The sequence below is a fragment of the Temnothorax nylanderi genome, unplaced genomic scaffold (assembly GCF_030848795.1).
Source record: "Temnothorax nylanderi isolate EJ_2023f unplaced genomic scaffold, tnyl_v1.0 TNYL_tig0004_pilon, whole genome shotgun sequence".
NCBI lineage: Eukaryota > Metazoa > Arthropoda > Insecta > Hymenoptera > Formicidae > Temnothorax > Temnothorax nylanderi.
The window spans coordinates 357017-382833 of NW_027249066.1; the positions used below are offsets into that span (position 1 = coordinate 357017).

The 25817-nt window shown below is 38.8% G+C and overlaps 1 protein-coding gene across 7 annotated transcripts in view; it reads right to left on the reverse strand.

Annotated features, from left to right (window-relative positions):
* LOC139772930 (zwei Ig domain protein zig-8) overlaps positions 1-25817 on the reverse strand; it is a 126238-nt gene that overhangs the window by 37760 nt on the left and 62661 nt on the right. For all 7 annotated transcript variants that reach the window (XM_071707001.1, XM_071706990.1, XM_071707017.1 and 4 more), the window contains one exon: positions 1224-1401. In XM_071707001.1, the coding sequence (XP_071563102.1) occupies positions 1224-1401 (178 nt within the window). The remainder of the gene's footprint in view (positions 1-1223; positions 1402-25817) is intronic.

The following is a 25817-nucleotide window of genomic DNA, read 5'->3' on the forward strand; positions in this document are numbered from 1 at the left end:
TGTGAATCGCCTAATATTTTCGCAAATTTCGAAAATATAAAATTCTATAAAAAGATCAATGTTATTAAAAATGACGAAATGTACATGTAATATCTTTCCGGGCGCAGATCTAATGCTTAAATGTTAATATCATTCTGATTTTTGTTGTAACAATTTAATTGTTTACATTGGAAAAAAATATTGAAATAACATTGGTCAAATATTTTAGATTTTCAATTACTAACTTGAAAAAATAAATTCACTATTAATTTATTTTTCATTTCATCAAATATTCCATGCCGATTTTATTTAAAAAAAAAAAATAAAAAAATAATTTACAGACGTTTTTTAATTGTTTTGAAATTCCGCAGCTAATTTCAATTGATTGGTCTAATTTCCGCTAATCGTACCTGTTACCCGATTTCTAATTAAAAGTTTTGTATGTTTTATTCAAAGCCCGTTTCCTGCGTTTGGCACAAGCAATGAGCTCGTTCATTATGTGCATCGGCCCACTATAATTGAAGCGTTTTCAAGGGTGATTAAATTGTCAACAGTTCACCTGGTGCCTCGCATTTTTTCTTTCAGGCTCAATATCGATCACGATATATTGTTGTTAATTTCTCATAGATTTTTCAAGTATCGCTATTATTATCGCGTAAACTGTCAAATATGTGATGTGAGCTAACCGATTATAGCTAAAATAAACGAAGCGGGTGCATCAAATAATAAGACAAAGGGACTATATTGCGCTATGTCTGAGGAAAAAATCGATATTGTTTTTATCGATGAACCGCTGATTGAAAAATCGTTCTACGAAATCGACAACATCAAATGCTGTTTGAAACGCTATTTGAAATTCATGAATGCTGTTATATCTATAACCAATTAGGTCACACACGGCCAGAAGCCGCCGCAATTGTTGACCGTCGCCCTAGAACTTTAATAGAAGCCTTTCAAAATTCACCGAACGTACCATTCTTTATCGAGGCAATTAGAATGCCCGCCTATGCAGGTTGCATAAACCATCGAGTCCTCGACCGAATTACCAGAATGTTAACTAGCTATATTTAAGCGCACTGCTGTCATGCTGCACGTCAAATAGATACATAATATATAACGTAATGACGAACTATATATACACATATGGATCAAAGCCGATGCTTTCCTCGATACAAATTGGTATATTGCCGAATGCATTGTTTAAGATGTCGCAGTACCAAAATATTATGTCTACTATTGCTTACCTGATGCCACCACGAGTCGTGTCGTAATTTAACGTACGAGATCCGTGCCGCCACGTGACATAGCCCGTAGGTTGCGGTATATTGCTGACTACACACTTCAGCTCTATTGTACTACCCGCTTTGTAGAACTTGTCACCAGCCGTAGCGCCATGCTCATCCACTATTTCCACCTTCGGCACTGCACAGAAATTTATGAAACTAGGTAATTTCGTATGCATACCTTAATAGAGGAACGATTGGATTTAATTATAACGAGAACGTAAACGAAATTACGAAACGCGCGCGCGCGTAATACGCACCACACACACACACACACACACACACATACGGTGATTTTTTAAATCGAACCCAGTAAAACTGCTATTTGGTAGTGCTTTTCAACTTATTCGGGAAACGCGTTCCAGTGAATTGATGATTCGATGGTAAATAAACGCTAACGCGCAGGTAGATTGAGCGATCTCCCTTTCGTATAAGTACTCAACTCGAGATCAAAGTGGCACGGCGCGTCATTGGACGCGCAAGCAAATGAAGCTTCGGGATCGAACGGAGGCAAGCATTAGTCGCGGTTTCGGAAGCGAAGTCGCGCTTAATTACTGTCGTAAAGCAACGGGAAATCGTTGCTTTTCCTTTTAGTGTCCGTCGCTCGTGTTTCGATCACGTACCCGATATATACGTCCGATTGAGCCTCGGAAATTTATCTCGTTCAGGGATTTTCGTGTTCCACGCGAAACATCTATTTCCAAGCGTAGGTAAATAAAATGGAAAGTGAACAACAGTTTTGTAATAATCTTGGTGTATCACGAAATTATGGGCAGAATTGTTTTCTCATTACATGTCTTCTCATAACACGTCTTTATTCGACAATTTTTATTCAAGTAGCTGACATATAATATAGATAATAAGTGTACGATTAATTGTGTTTATCTTAAGTAAGTTTTTTCCAAGATAAGAGTTTCAGCGCGAACAAACGGTGGCGTGGCCTATCTATAATCAACTGTACGGTGGAGCTGAATCAACAATGGTTCGCCTTGATGCATGGAAAAATAAGGTGAAAAAAGTCGAAATTAAAGTTAAAAAAAGAAAGGAATAAAAAATAGTAGGAGAAACGATTTTTAGAACGATTTTTGTTAGATTATCAACGAATTTTTAAATAAAATCACAAGATAAGCAACACATGTGAAGTTATATTAAAACAGAATGCGCCCTTTTTATATTTCTCTACGAGAAGCAATACGATCCTAATGTGAAGAGGAATGAACGAAAAGGGAGAAGAAGACGAAGAGACGAAAAATACGGAAAAGACAAGGAACAGGAGAGCGACAATTGCATGAGAAAAACGAACGAACCAACTATAAATACGAGGCGAACAATCGAGGGAGCCTTTGACCTCGTGACGCCAGCTAATCAAAGCCTTGGCAGACTGATTCCGCATTGCATTCGCTCTCGCGTCCCGTTCCTCCCTCGTCCTTCTGCCGCCCGCCGCGGCCGGCCAAACAATGCCTGACAGCGGCAAACTTTCGAAACGTCCATTTAGGAAAAACTCCATTTGCACCGAAATGAAGGCCACTAACTGATCTCCGTCTCCTTTCTTCTTTACAATTCAACGCTTCGCTCGCGACCCAATGTCGCTCGCCATTCTGTATCGCTCGGGCAACGCTCGCGCGTCGTTATAGCACCAACAAGCGTCCCGTTCGACCACCCACCCGCCCGACCGACGCATCTGTGCGTTAACTATCCGCTATTGTGCTCCTCGTCATTACTAACCGCTTTCCTATCCTCTTTTTTCCACTATGAAACTCGGGACGCCCGTTGGGAAACAAAAGACAATCCGTTATATAGAGCAGACTGAAACAACCAAGGACAAAGCTTAGCCGAGATTTTTTCTCTCATTTTTTTTTTGGATAACGGAAACAGGAGCCGTGTTTGGCCGGCTCGTTCCCGATTTATCCATTTTTGCTTTTTTATTTATCGAGTTACCCAGAGTCTCGTGTCTCCCTTGCGGTCGGTATACTCCGGATACATCCTTTGAGGGTGACTTGTAGCACGCGTCCTTTGAGAGTTGCTTTCTTTCGTGTGACTCGCGGCGTCGCTATATGCTCTTTGCTCTTTCTCCACACTGTTTTTACGCAGCGCAAAAAGAAATGTCCGCGTTACTATCTCTCGCTGCTTTTAACCCCACGGTATCCTGTCGGCAGGAGTTCTAGGCGAAAGAAATTTAACCGAATCAAAGGAATACGCTTTGAGGGATATTTAGATTATTTAAATTCAACGTATTCTTTAGTCAACGCGCAATCTCTTCCACTCGCAACTTTCTAGAAACGTTTCGCTGCTACGAAATTGAAATAATTATATCGCCAGCAGTAAATGCACTCTTGAACTTCAGGCAATATGTACCAACGTGGAAAAGTTTTGTAATTTAATAGTTAAGTTATAGTAATATTTTGTAGTTAAATTATATATATACAGTGTGTGTGTGTATATATATATATATATATATATATATATATATATATATATATACATGACTGTATTAAATTGAAACATTGATATAAATCACGAACCTTGAAATTAAAAGTAAATATACCTACGTATATATTGTGTGAGCAAATAAAAAAATGTATTGTACATTTACTCGCGTCTACTCTGCTCTTATGTAATTACGATATTCATTTCATATTTTAACGTGGAACAGATTTGAATTTGCTCGTGAAATGTGTGTCGAGAAAAAACCAGATTGTTTTTTTTTTATCTGACCACGATTTAATAATACTCTTCTCAAAATTTTTTGAAATTAATCCGACGCTGTATCAGACACTTCTTGATTAAAACTGAAAAAGAGCGTTTGGACATAAAGGATCTAGATCAAACAAACGAACAGACATAAACGAGCTACTTGCTGAGTGCAAACGCCATCATGATTCCATGTTCGCGCTCACTCGCTTAATCTAAATCCGGCTTAACGTAAATACCAAATATGTCGTGTATTTTCTGTACATTAATTAATTATTCAAAGTCCTTAATGAAGCTTAATACATCTACGGATCTGTCTCAAAGTAGTTTCTTACGGCTTAAACTCTCTTTCATCAAAAGGTTATCGCGATAATTGACTCGAGGTAATTTATAACACAGCGATGATACGATGAAACAATGAGATTAACGCTACGTTTTACGGGGTGTCCTTTGTATTTCACCGTTCGCGTCCCGAGCGGGCAGAGCGTGCGTCCCTTGTGCGCCCACAAACGGCCGCGTGCAATTACAAACAAGCACTTTGAACACGAAACTCATCGTTGGTACGTGGTTTACGAAGAGCCATACGACATGCTCGACAAAATTACCTGCACGGGCGAGGAAAACGATGTATACACGTAACGCGCGAAAGAAACGAAAGATACGTGGTGTAGCGTGCGAAAGAAACCGGAAAAAACTAAAGGATACCTCGCGCGAACGGAGCCAAGTAGCGTTCCTCGGAAAGTTTGACGTGAAACTTGCGATGTATCAGGATTTCCTATAGGGAGACCGCGGCAAGCAACCAATCTCAAGTTTACGCGTCTAACTTTTACCTTCCTTCTCGCGAATATATCTTGCCCGCATACGTCGTTCCGAGTGCACGTTATCAGAAATCATTGAAACGTTAACGCGATCTAAGACGCCGCGAGGAACGAGTAAGCAATATCGCCATTCGAAATTATATGTAATTTAAGTTTCTCGTTCAATTTGTATTATACATTTTATTATAGTTATATTGCGCGCCGATTGAAGAAATAATTTAATGAATTTCAATGAAGCACAATTAATGAATCGTTAATAAAGACTCAATTAATTAATTGGTGATACCTTTGAAAAATTATTTCTTTGCAAATCTTCAAAGACCGTGATAGTCGACTAATTTCTAATTAAGAAAGATTTCTCAAGTATGATATTTCCTTATAGTAAATCAAGTGTCAATTAGATATGTTTAAAGATACGTTTGATATCTTAATTATCTTAATGCAGTTCATTAAATCAATGCAACCTGTTCACGGCTCGAGCCCAGCGAGCGTAGCGAGACATTTTGGTTGTATAGCGAACAGCCACACAGTGCAATGGATACAGTGAAAACGGCGGAAACTGTCTTTTCCTATCAACCCCCTCGAGTGACACGTGCGCGACGTAGCGCGACCTCGAAACATGAATTTAGGAGCGTGACAAACGCGAGGCGGGCATCAGGAGCAGGGCGCACACGTGCGTCCGGGCGGTGAGCGGAGACACACACGTGTCCCCCGGGAGAAACAACCGGGGGGTACATATGCACGCGGAGGACCCGGGGTCACGCGTGTATGCATATGCATCCCCCGAACCCTCCCCACGGGCGACGAGATTGTGAGCAGTATGCATGGGAATCACGTTGTTGATATACGAGTGAAGCGGCGCCGTATACGGCATATGCCGTCGCCGTAGCGCGTAGCGGCTTCGCCGCCACATCGCTGGCGCTTCACCATCCGCAGCCGCGCGGTAGTCTTACGACCTACCACTATTTTCGCATAGGGAGGAAGGGAACATTCCCGTCGCATTTTACAGCGGGTATAAACCACCGGTTCCAACGTTGCTCCCCGGGCCCGAACGTTGGGATTCGAACCGCATCGCCCTAAAATAATCCTCTCCAACGTTTTTGTTCCCATCTCTACTACTGTTTTCTCCTTTTACACCTCTGCCTATCTCTCCGCCCGCGCGCTATCTTTTTCCTTCGTTTTCTCTCCATTCACCTGTCCCTTTGCCGATGTATGTGTATGTACATATATATATATATATATACAATATATATATGTATATACTCGTCGGTTACATCGCGTGCCATCGCGTGTTCGATGTCCAATACCGAAGTTAGTTGCCTCTCGCCTTTGTGTTACGCCGCGCGATAATGGACAGACAAATTGCTCTGTTTAGCCGCGGGACAGGAACGAACGTGACTGCACGACAGAATTAATGTCCTTCGTGGACGTCAGAAAAGAGGCGTATCTAATTAAATGCGTTTGTTTGAACATAGAACAAATGCGTCAGCGTAATGTCAAGCGAGTGCCTCTCAATCTACGCTCATATTTACGTGTCTGGTGCGCCTGGTCACTTACAAAATAATGTTATAAAATATAGATGCGTTATATCGGCACATTTTAATTATCTATAATATACGTATATCGTATAATATTAATAATATTATTGTTTGTTTAAGCGATAATACAAGAATTACTCCGCGTTATATGTATGGATTAGACTAAAAGGAAGACCGTTCGTTAGCGACGCACGTTTTCACAGTATCAAATGACGTATTCTAAATTACCGTCAGCTGCGAATTAACATACAACTACATTACGAAAGTGGTGATACTGCGAATTGACTTCTCTGCCCAGGTGAGACGTACGTATCTAGCGTCAAGAGCTTTTAATTAAAATATGGAGATCAGAGCGCGCAAAGCCGGCCATTGTGGCTTCGAGTGGGGCTGCAATAATAACAGATAATATATTGCTCGTGAAAATCCGCTGTAACTGGCTCTTTGAAACAATGAATTCAAATCCGAGACTCGTTACTGTTGGCGGAACAATAACGTCTCAAATCCACGACGTCCGCGACGATCGCCAAAGCCATATTTATCGTCAATATTATCCTACACTTTTTCCCCGATAACTATAAATGCGCTTATTACACGTTCATGTGCAACGCGCGCGCGATGGATCCTTTTTTTTATCCCCTTTCCGAGCGTATTTTGAATCCGCGTTCGCACACGCGACTCGTCCGGCGTTCGATTCGTCCTGCAATTTTTACGTCGACGTTATAAATCCCGTACGCGTGAACTCCGCGCGTTTTAACAGCACCGTTAATCAAACAGATAATCTTAACCATACTTCGCCCGTTACCCGCTATATCAAACAAGTCATCGTCCGATTTTTATTGGAATTTTACGCTTTGGTTATTACAGATGGCTGCATCACGTTGCGATGATCGCGCGCCGCGCCGCGCCCGCGCCGGGGCTCGTATACGTGAAAGAAACCAGACCAAATAATTACGTTCGCGCGAGTGACGTTAAACGATTCTTCCTCTCCGATTTTCGTAGAAAATTCACTATTTTTCCGCGGCCGATCCTCGTTCTCCGCGATGCGTTTTACGCGCTGTTGAACGCACGCACGAGGTATATCTTCATTAGTCTACTCTGGACTCGGTCTAGTTAACTGATTGGTTTGCCAGTCATCTCGATTTCACGCTCCGCGGGATCTGGTGTCTGGTGTGTGTCCTTGCACGTAACATTAACGGATATATTGCGTGTCGATATACGTTTCGACGTGGTCGTAAATACGCATTCTCGATCGCCTTTCGTCGTTCAGCTCGAACGGTGGTCTCAATTGACGGGAATGCACGATCGCGGGCAAACGGTGGATTGTTCGGAGTGCCATTTCTCGGATCAGAGAGGCAAGCTTTACTTAAACGTAGTATTCAGTAAACCGCGGGGATTCAGCGGCTCAAGGATAATAACGCTTAACTGCGAGCGATGGAATCGATCCTTCGACCCTGATAGGCAAAAACCCCTCCTTTATTGATTTATTCTACATCGGAGTCTTTAACTTATTCTTTTTATCCGCTCATCCTTTCTGTTCTTCCGCGTGTATATATATATATATATATATATATATATATACATGCTAGAGCTTTTTTCCAAGTTTTTCTTTATTAATGTCAACTTCAGCCAATCTAATCTCTTGAGAAAACAGCTTAACAATACACCACGAATTACCAGAACCGTAATAACCATAAATAACTGTAATGTATCGTGACAAGTTCAGTAGATATTATCTACCGTTACAATAATACCGTTTTATTCTCCATAAAATTAAAACTCCACGGATGCGTCTCTCTAAATGTGGAGAAATGTACTTTAAGCGCGTAGGCAAACTAGGAAATACTAGGAATACAAAGAAGAAGAAAAAAAGCACGAAAGCAAAAGAATAAAAGCGAGAGACAAGCCGCGGAAGAAGGCAGATAGGTTGCGTTTTATGGGAGAACATATAAATTCCTATTCCGAGTCTCTGAGAGAACCCGGTAAGAAAAGGAGATGACTTTATCGATCGTTTCTAAAGCTTACCGTTATCTAGATACGGTTGGCTGATGTTTTAGCGAACGGAAAAAAAAGTCCCGGCGAATTTAACCGATCCAAAGATCGGATGGTATAGCACCCATCAAGCAAAGCCGCCACTTTCTTTATCCGATAAGAGGAAATTGAAGCTTAATCGGAAACATCTCTCGCGCACGCATATGTGCGTATAATAAACGTATTTCGCTTCGTCGTTCGCAATAATATATAACATATCATTAACCCTCCGTCACACATCTGTTCAGGGCCGGTTGTTCCAACCTATTGGTAAGCTAACTATAATAGTTAAATCATCTGTCTATCTTTGTCTACTTTAAAGGAAAAACAAAGACATACATATGATTTAACTATTAGTTAGTTTACCAACAGGTTGGAACAACCGGCCCTTTATTAGAGCACTTAATTTTGCCGGGTCGTTGCTCGAACACTCATTGACGGAAACTGGCGTCACCGCGGCAACGAAACCTCTCTACTGTCAAACTCTTTTTAGGGAGGGGGGAGGAGATACCAAACACCGCCTCCTTCTCTTTACGAAAAAACGCAAGAAAAGAATTTCGCTTGGGGCTTTAAAGCCCTATAGGTGTGACGGAGGGTTAATATAACGTAACAGTAATAATTAATATAACGTAACAGTTTGAAAATTAATATCTGGAAGACGATACTTGCGGAGCTTTCTTACGTAATATCTATGACTCAAATAATTTCGATCAATCTTATATAACAAGCACGAGGTATTTCATTGTCACATGAAACACAGAAGGCAGCGATATGGTTGAACAAAGGGCGATCTCTTACGAAAATAGACGCACCGCGCTAATATATGGAATCCCGATGCGAAAGTAATGCATCCCATTCGAATCGATAATAACGCGCAGCTTAGCCCGGTTCAATCGCATATGATAACAATCCATTGTTTATCATTCCATTGTATGCACCTAACAATGCAACGCGCTTGACCTGTGCCGAACGTTACTAAGCTGCTGCGATCTGTCACATACTTGGGTCAACACCTTAGGCGTTAAGTGATTTATCTAGGCGCGCTATTGTGTGTGTCAAGAGTTACGTAGGTAATTGCGCGTGTGTGCGAATTAGTAATTCTCTAATTCTCAGATTATAAATTAACTTTATATGTTTACACAAACAGCGCAATATATTATCGCTACGTAAAAGCAATTTACGGAGTAGAATAAAATAACGTAGAATAAAGTAGCGTATTACACACGAGGGGAATATTTAATATAAACTACTATTTTAATCCCGATCTACCAATCATCGCAGTAGCGTTCCTGCATTTAATTAGACGCAAATTACACAGGAGATGACTAAGTGCCATTCATACGCAGGGGGTAATCGATTGCTGATAGCGTGACGAATAATCCACTGTATTGGAAGTGCGCAGAAACCTCGGGTAAATGAGAGCGTAAAATGCGATGTGCACGAAACCGAATATTATTGGGAAATAAGCCAAGCGCATTCTCGCGGAATACTATTTACGCTTGCAAATAATACTTTGACTAGTCATGGAAACTGTATCCGTGTATCTCCATCCAGAATTAGTATTACGAAAACGCAATCAGTAAAATGAAATATTTTGAAATTTATTGTAAAGAATTGCAATAATTTCTTGCGAAAGAAGTGACATTATCGATCTTAATGTCACTAAATATATCCGTCACAAACTGATTTTTTTTTATTACTGATGTCTTTTTATTACGCACTGTAGTAGCAATTTAAAAACTGCAAGTTGATCCAAAACACGATCAAATGCCATGTTAATCAAATTAAATTTTAAGATAGCGTTAAGTCGACTTGTCTATTCATCTCACGGCAAAAAATATCGTCTATTCGCGAAAACTGATCGGCCCACTACGAATTAAATGAAATTGCAATTACTGCATTAGTTTAATCGCGCATCGTCGATCACCCTGACGGTATACGAGTAACTAACGAGTAACCAGCGGCAGACATTTCCTGACTCTTGTTGATTAATACCGCGCACTAGCCTTTCACGTTTATCGATTAAGTGCATCTACTAATTTACTACGCAACAAAGATAAATTCGCGAATGAATAAAATGAATAAAATAAAATGATTTTATTCATTTGCATTTAAGTTAATCGATTGCACCCGAATGAACGAAGAAACCAAGAATATCGTATTAAACCCGACGAAATAAATAATATAAATACGTTTGTTGACACAAGGGATCGGTAAAATTTCACGAAAAAAAATTCCGTCGAGAAACTCTTGAATAAATAACCGTGGGGTCGCGGACTTAAAAATTTTCAAGTGCTCGCGCAATTTGCGCGGATTCCGAACGACTGGACGCGATGTAAGTACGGCGATAGAGGACGCCTCATTAAAACTTGATCCCGCGATTCCGAAGGGTTCCGTGGAAATGGAACGCAACTTCATACGACGAAATCCCACGAAAGTATCTTTCTACGGTGCAGAGTTACGATAAGTGGAAGAGTCAACGTTGATGACACTTTGTCCCGCCCGCCAGTCTCTATACCCGAGGTTCTTTCGTGGTACCAGGTTCTACTTTTCCCCAGAGTTCTCCGTGATATTGCTTAGAGTAAGCCGTGCCAGCCCTACGCCTTGCCTCGGGGTATAAATTTAAAATTATGCAAGTAATGCATAGTTTCTGCCCTCCTACATACCAAGCGCCGTGGAAGAATGGTCGGAAGGGATGAGTCGCAATAATAGACTTTCAGTGATAAAACGCGGTCTTATATCGAAACGGCTTACGTCGGCTAGTGTGTCGTCTGGGTGAAACTATTACCGGCTAGTTGACGCGACATAACTCACCCGTTAAAGCCGTGCTGGCGAAAACGAAAGCATAACGATAACTCTCGATGAAACGCAGGATAAACCGCTATGGAGGAGAGGATAAAACTTTAATATCAAATTCGTTGTAAAAAGAAGCGTATCTGTATAATTTTTTCTTATGAAAGAATAAAAAGACGCTTTTAAGCAAATTTGCTAAAAACTACCCTCTCACCTATAAATGTCACGGTTTTATACAACAATATTATAAAGTTCTCTAAAAAATTCTTTATAATCAAAATAATATTATGTGTATATTGCTTTAAAAACGCAGCGTGTAAAAAACAATAATCTGTACGCAAGGAAAATATTATTGCAAAAAATCTGCAGTGTCAACAGAAGATACGAATGAAAAAAAATACATGTCGGATATGCACGTTGATGAATCGTAAAGTATTGGAGATGAGAAATTCCACTTCATCCCCTTTTTTCCTTCTTTGCTCAGCAGACAGCTAACACGCGAATTCCATGAGGGGAAGGGGGAAGGAATTTAGCTCTTGAAATGGAAAGAATTTGGCCCTTGATGAAACAAGCTTCTTAAAACCACCTATTTGCCGATAGTAGACCGAAAGGCGGCACTTAAGTATAACTCGTGGGGTCATCTTCCGCCGCTTGGTAACCCTCGAGCTTGTCTCGACAACGGGAAACTCGCGAGAAAGGCAAGGGTAAATATTAGCAAAGAGAAGGCGGGCTTGCTTGTGGAGGGCGATTTAATAGCGAGGCCTGCAATTTGAATCGCAAATTCCGGCACGCTTACGGGACGCTGCGCGGCTAGAAAATAATTAAGGATTTATGGTTTTCGTATAAATTTGCCTAATTCGCGTGCTCGACGATGCAACGCGACGACTCTCGTCGTTCTTCTTCATTCCGACGAAACTCGCATTCGCGTACCGTGTGCGTTTTACTGTCGGTACTGTCATGCGCGAGATTATCCCGACGTCGCTGTAACGTTTATCGCGAATATACGCCATTTCATATACAGATTCCAGACACTTTGTAAAAAGTCGCCGGATTAGCGAAACGCCACGTTTCGCGATAACACACATGGTGGAGCTCTACACAACGATAATTTTCGATTTCAGATATAATCGACTGAAAAACTTTTATATCCGAGAAACTGATAAAAATATTTAAAAAAAATTTTACAGACTCTTCTTGAAACGTTATATAAACATTTTCAAAGGCAAATTATTAACTGTTATTGCAACTAAATTGTTTATAACTCTCCATAAATCCGATATTTTAGTTCTTTCATTAGAAAAAGAAAAGAGGAAACGGAGATATATGTACATTAAAATTGAAATATTCTCAAAAGTTGCTTAAAATTCCCCTTTATCAATAAAAGTGCGTCCATTGTAAGTAATACTCTTGTAAAATAGTTCGTTGTTCTTACACTTATCTAGTTACACTGGCGATAAAGCGTCGATTGGATCTGACAGAGCGAGTAAGTGACGCGATACTTTGTAACTTCCGACGTGCCGGAAGTCATCAAGGTAGCGTACGGAAATAAGACATTATCGATCAATGTATAAAGCTGGTGGTCTTTATGGGCCAGCATAATATATCATGATATAACAGGTAGAAGTAGTTGAAGAAGACAGGGATGCATCGATCAATATGACAGAGCAAATGTCAAACAGAAATAATCGCGTCTACTTTAAAGTAGCATAAACAACAAGATACAGACACATGGAAAATAATTCAAATAAAGTGTAAACTATTAATTTCAAACTTTCTGTCTCTAATTAATATTTAAAAATCAATATTAAATTTAATATTTAATTTATTTTTAATATTAAAAATAAATAACATGATGTTCTAATGTCATTGATCGTATCTGAGGATTAATCCTTCTTATTGTCAGATCGAGCTTCGAGAATCGTGAAACGAAATGAACTAGACTGCAATAAAGGCAAAGTAAAAAGATTTCGCGATTTTGGACAGTGATTTGTCGCTATAGTCGCTACATCGCGAAAGATCTGGGTCGTGTTCCGTATGAAGCCGAGTCTCTCAGCTATTATCCCGCGGTTCTCGTCGTCTTCGTTCCTCTGTTTATACCGCACACCTCGTTTCAAATTTTTCCTCGCGACGACAGCTTGTGTTACGCCCTACGTTTCTGCACACGCTTCTATCTTTTGCAGCTGTGCGCGCGTCTAGCTGTGCGCGACCTGTTTGTGATACACGCGGGACTAACACAATGTTAGTTTACAAGCCGAGGAGGTAATAGAAAATATCTTGGCGTCGTACGTGTCGATATGACCCAACGGAATTGTAAATGAGGCGCATTGCTCCTCCTTATGCATTTCATTTCTGAACGCGACTCGACACAGTGCAAGAGAAACTCGTAAAAACGTGTGTGAGAAGAAAAATTGAGAATATTCTTAATGTTATTTTTTACAAGGAAATTCTACACAAGAAGCGTATCGCGCGATGGATTATCTCATCAGGGTGCTAGAATAAGCAAGGATCCATTTTTAATATGTTTATAATGAAATTATAAGAAAAGTAATTTACGTAGCTCATGAAATGATTTCGTACACTCACATCTTTTCGTATCTTACGCAAGTCACGTAATTACGTGAAGGAGAGTCGCGTAATTTAAGGAATATAAGGTAAAATAAAGCGTACAGCTAAGCAGTAGTATAAGTATGCAGAGAACACAGAGATAAACTTCTGGTAGCGCTATAATATTCGTGTTTATCGTGTGCATTTTACAGCTCCTTAGCAAATTCTCCAAGCGCTCTTAGCTACCCAGCATTTTTCCCACTTCGTCTATCCATTAACGACGGTTCTAATTTTCGCAGTAAGGCGGATAACGACGCGCAACTTACTCGACATCTTCCCGCGCGCCGAGAGAACGGAACAGTGCAAAACGACGGAGAAATGGAAAACGCAGTGGGGGAAGACGTAGAAAAATAGAGAAGAGCGCGCCGGATACGGGATCAACGGTAATTTTGAAGTCACGCACGATCGTTAATCTAAATTCCAGGGCTCTATTCCTGACGCTCAGGCGAACATACCGACGTCGGCACGGCGAAAATGCATCTGCCTCCGCACCCCGAAGTCGAGTACATCAGCGAGGCGAACTGCTGATGCGAACTGCAAATTGAATTCGGTTTATCGCTCGAAACGCACGATTCCCTGCGTGATACTGCAGCATTACTCATGTTATCCGGACCTCGAGCTATTTTGCTTCAGCATGATTTATTTTCCGATCATTACGTTTGATGAACCAATCTTTATCTCACGTCGCGCGAACAAGACGGATAGATTTAACGAGCAGAAATTATTAACCTTTAAATCTTATCTCAGTTAAGTCCAACCCACTGTTTGGATATAATACCGTCAAATTGATTGAGAAGCAACTCTACGTTAACTACATTTCGCCATACATACATATATCATAAATATTAATTAGAACCGCAAACAATTGGTATTTCAACAAATATTATATCGCATTATCGTTATGTCGGCACTAATTAAAGCTCATACTGAGGCTTCCAACAAAATCACAATAAATCCTTTTATCAATAACAATGTATTAACGATATTAATTACAATCAATCTGTAAAAAGGTAAAATTAGTGAAACAATGTCTCCTCCAATAAATCGTGGTATTTTTTTTATAAAGATTGGAAACATTTCAAAAATTCAATCACCGATCATTCCGCGATTTTATTACGCATTTCCAATAACCTACTTTATAAAATTACAAAACAAATAAATTGTTACTGTCAGCACAATCTCTCTCGGATTTAATATCACGGAAATATATCACTGGTATTTTTCTAGTTGCAGGCAGAATTCTTTACAACCTACTTATTAATAATTCTGATTGTGCCTGAAAGAAGATGAAAGGAATTTACACACTTAGGTATTAATTAATGCATTTTGCGCAACACCCGTGGTTGACATTAGAAAACGTCAAAGTAGTAACGCACTGCCGTACGACTCGCCGTACGTCTGTGTCGTAACTGCAATTTTACGAGTAGCATTCACGCACGTTTACTTCACGAAAGTGCTTAAAGACTGCTTTTCGTAACTGCAAGAGCGAACGAATGGACCAAGAGAGATAAGGTGAGTGCCAGTTGCACAAAGGAAACTGTCAATGCCCCATTCGGGTCGCGCGAATGCACGCTGCAAACGTAACGATGCAAGAGAAACGATCATTCCCAATAGGAACATAAATTTCAGGGGCACTTGCGCTCATACCGAGTTAGATTCAAGAACGGTGTACAGCTCTCTGCAATGAAGCATCCATCGTCTGAACTCCGCACGCGGACAGACAGAATTATCAACCCCCAAAGGGTCGTAATTCCCGTAGCTGCCTCGTAGGATGTATCGCCCAGTGAGAGATATATATACAGGGGATTGATACGCTATACACGTATACGGTATCAGGATACGTATAGACGATGGACGCACACTGCCCGATCCGAGACGCAACCTGTTACAATCGCCGTCGTTTCTTTTAATTAATTGATCCTAATGATCAAACTGATAAGTATCAGTCCCGGCGTAAGCCCGCATTTGCATTTGATTTGCGTAATTTTCGCCGACGACGAACAAAATGTATATCGGAGATAAACCAGGCGCGATACAAGATAGTTTTCGAGCGGAAACAAAGAGATGTCTTGATAAACTCTATCACCTCTTGAGACGCCGTATCTGTTTTTCGTCTCCATGGGACGACGCGAGTGCGGGAGAAAAATGCTTCGGGATAAAATAAAAGTCGTATTTGGTAGAGAAGGGTAGTGGCGTGACAGCGCTCACGAGGGATGCTCGATTTAACCTTACTACAGTAAGGAAGAGGAATCGATGGCTCGCACACATTCAGAGGATAAATCCTCGATAAGCAGGAGGACAACCTCCGCTTGAGCCAATAAGAAGAAGAACGAAAATACGCTCTCGCCCTTAGCGATTTAACTCTTATTTCCATTGTAGCGCACGTGATTGTGATAAGATCAGCATTCAGGGAACGACGCGTTTATCTCAATAGGACATAACCTTTATCACCTACTAGGAAATGATCGGTGTCGTGTTGAACGAAGTCGAGGTCGTTACTTTACGATTATATATATTCCCGAGAACATCGTAATCAATAGCTAAGAAAACCGTCGTTGTAATAATATAAAACTGTAACGGTCGAAGAGAAATGTTTTGATTAAAAATCCCTCACTTTTCCAATATGGCTTTTACATTTACAAATCGTCACAACAAGCAAATGCGTGCAAGAATCGGGGAAAAGCCGTAAGAAGAAATAGAAAGATCAAGTTGGAATAATATATGTAGACTTTCATCTCAGAGAGAATAAATCCCCCCGAAAAGATTTTCCTGTTCTCTATCTCAGGCACGCGCATTTTTCGTATACGAATCACTCAGAAGCGCATATATATGTTAAAGGATAAAACTAAGCACGGAACAAACACCTTACAAGTGCAGTGCAATTTTGCTGGGAATAAACCCTTGTTTGAGTCACGTTTTAGGTCAGGTCACTTCTATGAGGTAATCTAACATGTGGGTAATGTAACATTTTCCAAAGTGCTGAGTGCAACTCGAGCTGCTTACCAAAATCCCTTTTAGTAAATACGGTAGTAAATACGGCACAATCCTGTTATTGTAATTTAACGTTATAGTTTATTTTATTAACCTAAATTCGATCCCCCTAATGGAAATTTGATTTGAAACTTTATCGCTAAAAGATGTCTTATGTTATGTGTGTAAATTACTGTGCATGTTGAGAGAAACAATTAACTCGCAAGTTTTTAAATAAATTCTATAATATACTTAAAAAGTCTCATCTGCAGTAGAGTTGAGATTATGACGTTCCTCTGGAACGATCTTATCCATTTGTCTTGCGAATGTGCCGCAACGAGGAGCAAACGGGGAGAAATGCAGCGTGAGGGGACGAAAGCTGAAACGGCGAAGGCTGCGAGGAAGGCAGGAGGCGAAATGGTGGCATTCCATCTTGCACCGCGAAGACAATATTGCTCAAAGACGCCTTTAAAAGTTCGGTAATAGAAGGCACTATCTTCGCGAATGACACTGCGCGTGGTGCGCACGGCATTCAGCTTTTCCTCCTATTTCCTACTTTCTTCTTCTCGTCTATTCGTCGAGCATCCGCCGAGCTCTCCTCCCGTCCCAAAGCATCGTACCGATCCACACGCATCCACCTCGTCGACGCTCTAAAGACGCCAAATCGGAACTCCACCGACCGCCCCGAGCCATGAATCTTAAAAATTGGCTGTACGCGCATCGCTTTCCACAATCGGTCTCCACGTCACGTACTTACAGTACAGATCTCTTTTTCGTTCGTTCGTTCCTCTTACGAATTTAATCAAACTATTTGACCATTCTTTTTCATCCTTACTCGTTCAGAGGCATTGAACAAAATTATAAATGCAGATTAATTACGAAATCCTTATTATGAGCGGTCAAAATGTTCATTATACGTCAAAATGAATAAAGTATCAAGAAATAGCTGATGTACGCGATTGCGTGCATCAGATGCATAAATTTACATGAATAATACAAATATAATATTATGTAGTACAGCGTATTAAGCCGTCGATACAATGAATATAAATAATAGCATCAAGCTCGTAATATCGCTTGATTGAGCACATACCAGTTAATAACATAATTAAATCGGTATCGCGTAATATTATTAAAATTAAATATGCTTCAAAATTTTAATAAAAAAGAAAAAACCTCTCGGGAATAAATTATCGGCCAAGAAAATAATGCGCCATTGGATTTTATCGACAATATGCGCAGCGTTGCGTATTAACAAAATTCGCTTCGCAGTTTTACACCACCAAGTTTCGTTCAATGTATTTTACCGCGGAGACGGTTGCATAATATGGCGCAGCCTGTAGCACGGTAATGCCATTACTAACCATCCAGCAAAGCTTCAAGAGCCACTAGGCCCGCGGCGGGCATTAATTTTTCTCACCGCGCCCAAACCTACTCCGACGTTATTTACCGGAGCGAAACCGAGAAAAACGAGGTAGTAGTCGCGGGGAGAGAGAGAGAGCCCGGTTGCTGCATCGGTCGAGAACAACGCCGCCGGCCAACCGCGAGACGAGCGACGTGAAACGTTGCTGGAAAGGGCCTTCTGCCATTTCGTAAATCAGCCTGGCGAGCTAAAAGCTTTGCCTGAAGTCGTTGCACCATGAAAAGATCTAATGCGCGTCGCCGTGCGGTGCGCCAAGCTGCTCCCGGTATGACCAGAAAAACATCATCGCGGAAATTCGCGTCGGTTACCTATATATATATATTTTTGTTATATTTCATTTTGACGTTAATACCACAAATGCTACTCACTGCGTGAGCGGAAAACTCATACGTCAATATCGGCGGTATTGCATCATGTATCAGAAACTCGGCATTCAATTCTGATCCAATTACATCTTGTATGCGCCGCTGCAAAATTCGCCTCATATGCGCTGTTCGCATCTAATCACGTGTTCCGCGTATTTTCCGCGGAGAATATTAATTATCTGCTACTTTCGACGCGAAGCTATAATAAAGAAAGTTGCCTTCTCTAGTATTCCGTTAAAGCCAACCAGGTGTGGCTAATAGAACTTAAATGGAATTAAAACTCATGTTAAACGTTAAAAGTTTATTAATTTTTAATTTAACCATATTAACGCCCTTTTTGCTCCCAACTTTGAATTTTATTTCGTTAAAGTGTAACAAACTTTGAAAAGTCTACTAATTATTACACGGTTAATCACTTAAATTTACTGCACGTATTATACAGTCTTTCTCAAATGCTATTTAAATTAACCATTTTCAGTATACGAATATACTTACAGAATGCCCTACATTTACCGTATGATATTTCAATAATGTATCTTTGAGATTAGAGTCGAAATTCGAAAATAGAAATATCGAGAAAAATGCAAGTTACAAATTTTTTTTATTAAGAGGAATCAACATACGCGATTTTCAATTAAGAGGAAAATGAATTGTTGCTGTAGATAAGAAACGATAGCGTTCACTTCGTCGCTACCATGTTACGAGAGATAATATCGCGACACGAGAAATTGCTCGCATCATTATCTACCGATTCGAATCTCTTGAATTCCAATAACAAATAAATAAATTACACGGAATACCTGCTTTGACTGAAATAATTGCCTTGATACGCAGTTAATTGATCGAGTTGGACGGTAATTGTCACTTGTACATGAGAAACAGTAACGTTTACTCGTGTCCATCACATTAGGAGAAATAATATCGCTGTGGCAATGCAATGCCGCGAGTTTCATCGCGCATATGATAACGTGCCTTGATATGCAGCAACGCGGCGATTTTTTGTTTACGCACATACGATAGTCCGTGGAAAACAGCTCGATACTTGTTTTCCACAAATTTCAAGCTTGATGTCGCCTGTTACGCGGCAATATTATTCCTCGTAACATGGTCGCGACAAGTGAACGTTGTCGTTTTCCTATCTACAAATAGCAATTACTATTCTTGTTGATCAACTAAATATCAGGTCGACAATCGTTCATTAAAGCAATTACTGTTTCATTGCGATAACCCATTTTTTTATTTGTAGCATCGTGCAGCTTTCTCGCTGTGATTTAAACGTATTTTCTGTTATTTTCTGTTTGAGAGAGCGGAGTGATGTGTACAAATCGTCGGATCAAATCGTTTCAGTAACGTAGAGTCGTAACACATCGCGATTATGTATTAATAATTACTTTAAAGAGAACAGAAAATCTATTCGATAAAGTATTAAATATTAAGGTCGGTGTGCTATCATTCACACGCTGAGGCTCGAACAGGCAGGAGCCTGCCGCTCTGTGTGTCGTCATTTCTCGAAACACGATCATTCTTTACAATTAACGACTATGGATAGTTAACGTTCGCAACGAGCGAATCGTGTCGCGGCATTTATCGAAGCAGATATGTATCTCGCGTGGTTTACGATTTATAGCGTAAGCGTACTTTCTCCACGTCATTTTTCCGCCGCAAAGTGTATGTGTTATGTTATAGAATTAAAATCAAGGAGTGTTGTTTAAAACGTCGCGCGTAGTTGCCGTAAGTCTGCAGTTACTAACATTCGCAATAATTAACTGTCATTTCGCGAGTGAGTGTTGTTTGAACGCAACGGAGGAACTTGGGAAGAGTGGAGGTCTGAGAGATATCGAGGGACGGCGCGGAGCAACCATGGGGTGAGTAATTTGTTAATTATTATTTTGCTTGTTGCTTACGGAATTAATTGTTTATTATTTTATTAATTATTATTGTTTATTGTCTATTATTATTATTATTTCATGTACGCGATTATATTTTGAAATATTAATTATTTTCGATGCGCTGTGTGTGTTAATTCGGATATATTTGCATTTTATATGTAGTTCAACGTAGTTTACTGCAACTCCGCTGTTGCACAACGTATTAGTCATGACTGACAAAAAAAAGTTTTTTTATTTTAATCTGGAGTAGTAGATCTGTGAAGACTGTGTCAAAATAAGATTTAAGATGTACGTAGATTCCATATAAATATCAAGTTTTTAAGAATAAAAAATAAATCCATTACCTTGAATTAAATAGATTAATTTTAATCGTTAATATTTAACTCTGGATTTTTATAAAAAAAGAAATTATCTCCATATACAAATATAAAAATATATACACAAACAAAGGCAAATAAGAGCTAGTTCGCAACGATGCAATGGTCGGGCGACCATCGTTGCGAACTAGCTTTTACTTGCCTTTGTTTGTGTATTTATTGTTGTTGAAAGCTTTATCCTTGATATAAAAATATAAATATTTTCATCTCTTACATTTTCGGATAATCAGACTATATATAGATGAGCCTTTCAGACAATACGTAATTGAAAGCATCACAAAGATATAATAAATTAATAATATTACTTGAGCATTTTTAGCGTGGCAAATATATTCAACTGATTCAACTGTCAATTTCAGATTAATAAATAAAGAAAAGGGAAGAGAAAAAATAAAATAAAATTATAAAAAACATAGAGTGCAGTTTTAAAATATAAAATTTTTCTTTAAAATATCTTAATGGTGTTCATATTTTATGGAGGAGAGGAAAATGGAATACATTTAAACGGTTTTTGTATATATCTATATGTGAAACAAATAAATATATTAAAGAGAATAGAAAAATAAATATAAAGAGAACAGAAAATCTATTTGATAAAATATCAAATATTTCTCAAGAACAGAAGTATTTATTTTTATAAAATAAAAATAAAATACGATAGAGAAAAATTGTTAATATTTAGACTTATAATTTTATATTTTTCTTTTTTCCTTTTCTTAAATATTATTAAAACAAAATTTGTGGTCCGTGTTTGGTCTCGCTCAATTTTCCCAGAGTTTAATGTAGGTATATAAATTAGTGCAATAAAAATATTTATCTTTTCAATGTATATGTGTTATAAGCAGATAAAAATATAAGAAATATTTTATAACTATACATGTTATATTCTTCTTAATTCATTTAATAAAAATTACGCTAATGCTTATTAATTGAGTGTATTCTTATAATGTGCTAACTTGATTTTAATCTTTTATAGTTTTTCTATCAATTACATTTTGTATCATTTAAAATAAAATAAAATGAAGTAAGAATCAATAAATATTTCATCGCGGCAAACAGAATATTTTATAAATTATCTCTGAAATAATTAATCAGTTATTTATATTCAGTTACATAAAAAATTCAGTTATATTTATATGTATAAAAAATACTCGATATAATCCCGAAATATAATATTAATGTATCGTATTAAAATAATTCCGATAATATGTCACCAATATATTAATTAGAGATCTTGATTTATGAATATTATCGATACTATAAAAATCTATAACAAATACAACATTAATAATTAACTTGGTCACTTATATTTCGAAAACTTACGATCTCAACATTTTTGTATCAAGAATTTTTACTTTAATTAATCTCCAAAATGTTCTATTATATTGTATAAAATATTGTACGAGGTAGGAAAATGTGGAATATCTTGTATAGACAAAGACACCACAAAAATTAGTTGCAAGTAGAATCAAATCTGTATTTATTGCTGTGTCATCAATTATTCATCTTCCTTGTACCAATTTATCTTGTGCTCTCCTGATAACTTATATTCGTGTGCTCATTATTGAGAAACATAATCCCCTACTTCTCGTAATAAATAGCTGGCATATCTACTTCGCGAAGTATGCTAGCGATCACGGTCGATTATTCTCCCCGACTATTGTTCTTCGTAGTTTCTCTGCATATTGTTTTCGTTTATACCTTGGAGAGTATTAACAATGCGCTCGGTGTAGTTGCATCTCCCACGAGAATCAATCGTAGTTTCACAGCGTAAGCGAGTACCGTACATTCGCACAGATGCATACTGATTGTTTCAGCTATGTTTAAATGTAATATTCCGAGTATATATAATCTGAAGATATGTAACTTTGTTAATTCGTATATATTCGTATATATTCGTATATATTTCAATGAATTTTATTAAAAGTAAATATGTATATATTTTCAATTGTTTGCCACATTGTCACGTTGTGAAGCTAAATTAATTTTATTGCCCTGAGTTCCGTAAAGCGTATATGCACGTATTTTCTATAGTGAACGTTACGTACGCTACAGATAAATGCGCGCATATGCGCTTTACGGAATCTAGAGTAAAAATCAAGCTAAAATGCAAAACAATTCTCTGTACGCGGAACTCTCTTTGCAAACCTATTTCTACCCCTTTACAGAAGAATATCTATATGCATATGTACATGTGATTCAATACGAGGAAAAAATGTAGTTTGTGTATGTACATGCGTTTTTAATGCGAAAAAAAATAGAATATGGACAAAAAGATAGGTAATCGTCGCGGCACCGTTCAACCATTACACGGACGCGTTTCTACCGACAACGCTATCAATCTACGAACGAACGAGTTAGGAATGCGCGATATATCCTACCCGTTTACACGTGTATGCATCATATTCGCATCTCGTACATATGCGTGCGCGCTCATGCATTTATTTATGGAAGATTCCGGAGAGTCGACGGGCCAGATGCGCGTCGCCACGACAAAATCACGCTAGTTCCGAACGACACAGCTATCGCCACGAGAGAAGACTCAATTTACATACGCAACTTTTGCAGTTTAACGGCAAATACGCGCAGCCATATATATCATACGCGTGGCGAACTCTCAGTCAGTGGAGAGAGACTCTGCGGTTGCTGTTTGCATTTGCGGGAAAGTACTTCCGCTTGCATGCAGCCCGAACTGCTTTAACCCCTGCTTTAATCCCTGCACTTATTGCATTAGGAATTCTCAATTTTTGTCCATATGAGGTAAAATAGAAAGATACAAAGATCGCAATATATGTATACAGGACGTTTTTAATATACAACCTTTGATGGTGCACCTGAAAAGGATGTGATTTTTTGTTTAGAAGTCATTTGAGAAGACAGAACAAAATTTTTATTATACTTTACTTTCTCAAGAAGAATAATTTTAAGAATCAGAAGATTAACAATATCTGTGTACTATTTTTGACTTATTAGATAATTAAAATAAATTTTAACGATATATCATATGTCATCAAATTCATCTTAATAACTATTAAAACATAAACAAAATAAAATAGATAATAAAACATTTAAAATAATCTACGTCTACTAAAGAAATTATATATGAAATATAATATATATTTAAATGATTTTTATTGTTTTAATGGAATATTGTATTTTTACGCATATTTTGATGATATATAAGGTAAAGTATTGTCCAGACAAATTCGATGACGTGCAATATCGCTGAAAGCGTTCAAGCTTAAAGAACGTACAACGACGTTATTAATTTTCTAACTTTCAAAGTCGATTTTCCCGAGACCCGCGAGTTCAGAGATATTTTGTATGTGCGTACGCATCACGGCAAGTTCAAGAGTAAAATTATATTAACGTAATTTTAACCGAGTATAATGAGCGCGATAATTTGATTATATCGCGCTTTTATTACGTGAATATACTTACTTTCATCGATTGCCAGCAGTTGTAGAGTGCTGCTAGTGACTGGCAATCAACGAAGAAAATTAATTAATACGCGTAATAATAACAAAGAGATAAATTCTGAGAGAAGCACTTAAATAAATCGGAACAATGCGAATAATGAGTTTGTTGATTAGGAGAAAATCCGCATTCGTTAATCTTGTTATTGTTAATTAATAGATGCCGATAGAAGTGACTGATTGATAATTCGCATTGCTGCTGGTACGAGCACTTGTAACGCCCGTGCATGTAATCGGCGCGGCGCCGCGTTAATAGATGGTTGTTATTTGGCGCGCGCGATCAAGCGTCTCCACGTGCGACAACGTTAACGAGATATTAAATGATAGCGGTCACACGCAAAGCTGTCGCCAAATGCATGAGTATGGCGGTTACACTCGTGTATTTCAACCATTATAGTTAACGATCGGTTTGTCTGTAGTTGGCAGCTCGACGCTATATCCCTTTCGATCCTTTAATTTTATTTCCATTTTCCCGCGAATAAAACGTTCGTATTTTGTCTCGTCATATTACAGAAAAGATTTAATTTCTTCGTTTTGAACCTTTCTTGTTGGACGATTACCGAGTAACAAAATCTTTTATTTTATCATAATAAAAAGTATCATTCCCCGCGAACAAAATGTTCATATTTAGACTTGTTATATCACCAGAAAAGATTTAGTCTCTTCGGTTAAAACCTTTCTTCCTGATTATCGAGTAACAAAATCTTTCATTTTACCACAATGAAAAGTATTATCAAGCTCGGTAATAGATATAGCGGTATAAGGTGGAGGAGAGGCAAACTGGAGACGAAACTCATTTCACAGTATCCACGAGTCAGCGAATTAGGATGTATTTTAACGTTGGCCCCTGAGAAATTAGGATCCTCGGTATCCTGCCATAGGAATCCCTCCGAGGCAGTCAGTTCGATGTTAAACGCTTGGGCGCGATAATTATACGCTTCTGGGACGCTGCGTGTCCCGTGAATGCGATTAACTCTCGGTATTTCGGCGTCGGACTTAATCTGCACGTTATCATCTAGATTACGCGGCTCGAGAACTAGCCGTGCGTCCCAAATCTCAATCTTCCGTGATTTGCCAACTCGATTTGCCGCGCGTTCGAATATTGAATAATGCGCATACGAAATGGTTGAATGAACAAATTTGCAGAAAAGAGAGGATTTGAGGATATATATCGTTGTTAATACATATCTCCTTCGGAAGAAAATAAATTGTGCGCTGAGGCTTGATATAATTCTTTTTTTTTCTTTGCCTACTGATACGCCCGCTTCGTCTCATTTGCATACCATGCAATTTTAATATCGTATGCGAAGATACTATATACGGGGCCGTAAAGGCGGGAAATTTTAACGCGCAGAAATCTGGCGTGAAATGTTCAACCGAAGGCTTGATAAAATTGCGCGGACACAAAAACTGCTCGAACTCGTCAGCGCACGCCGCGCCGCGCCGTCGCAATGAGCTTTCCAATGTTCTCGCATTCTTCTTTATTTGGAACGCTAATGCACCTATAACCCGTTTTCCGTGAGAATTACAGTGCAGTCGAACAAAATTCCAAACGGAAAATCGCAAGCTCGCGTGCTTAGCTA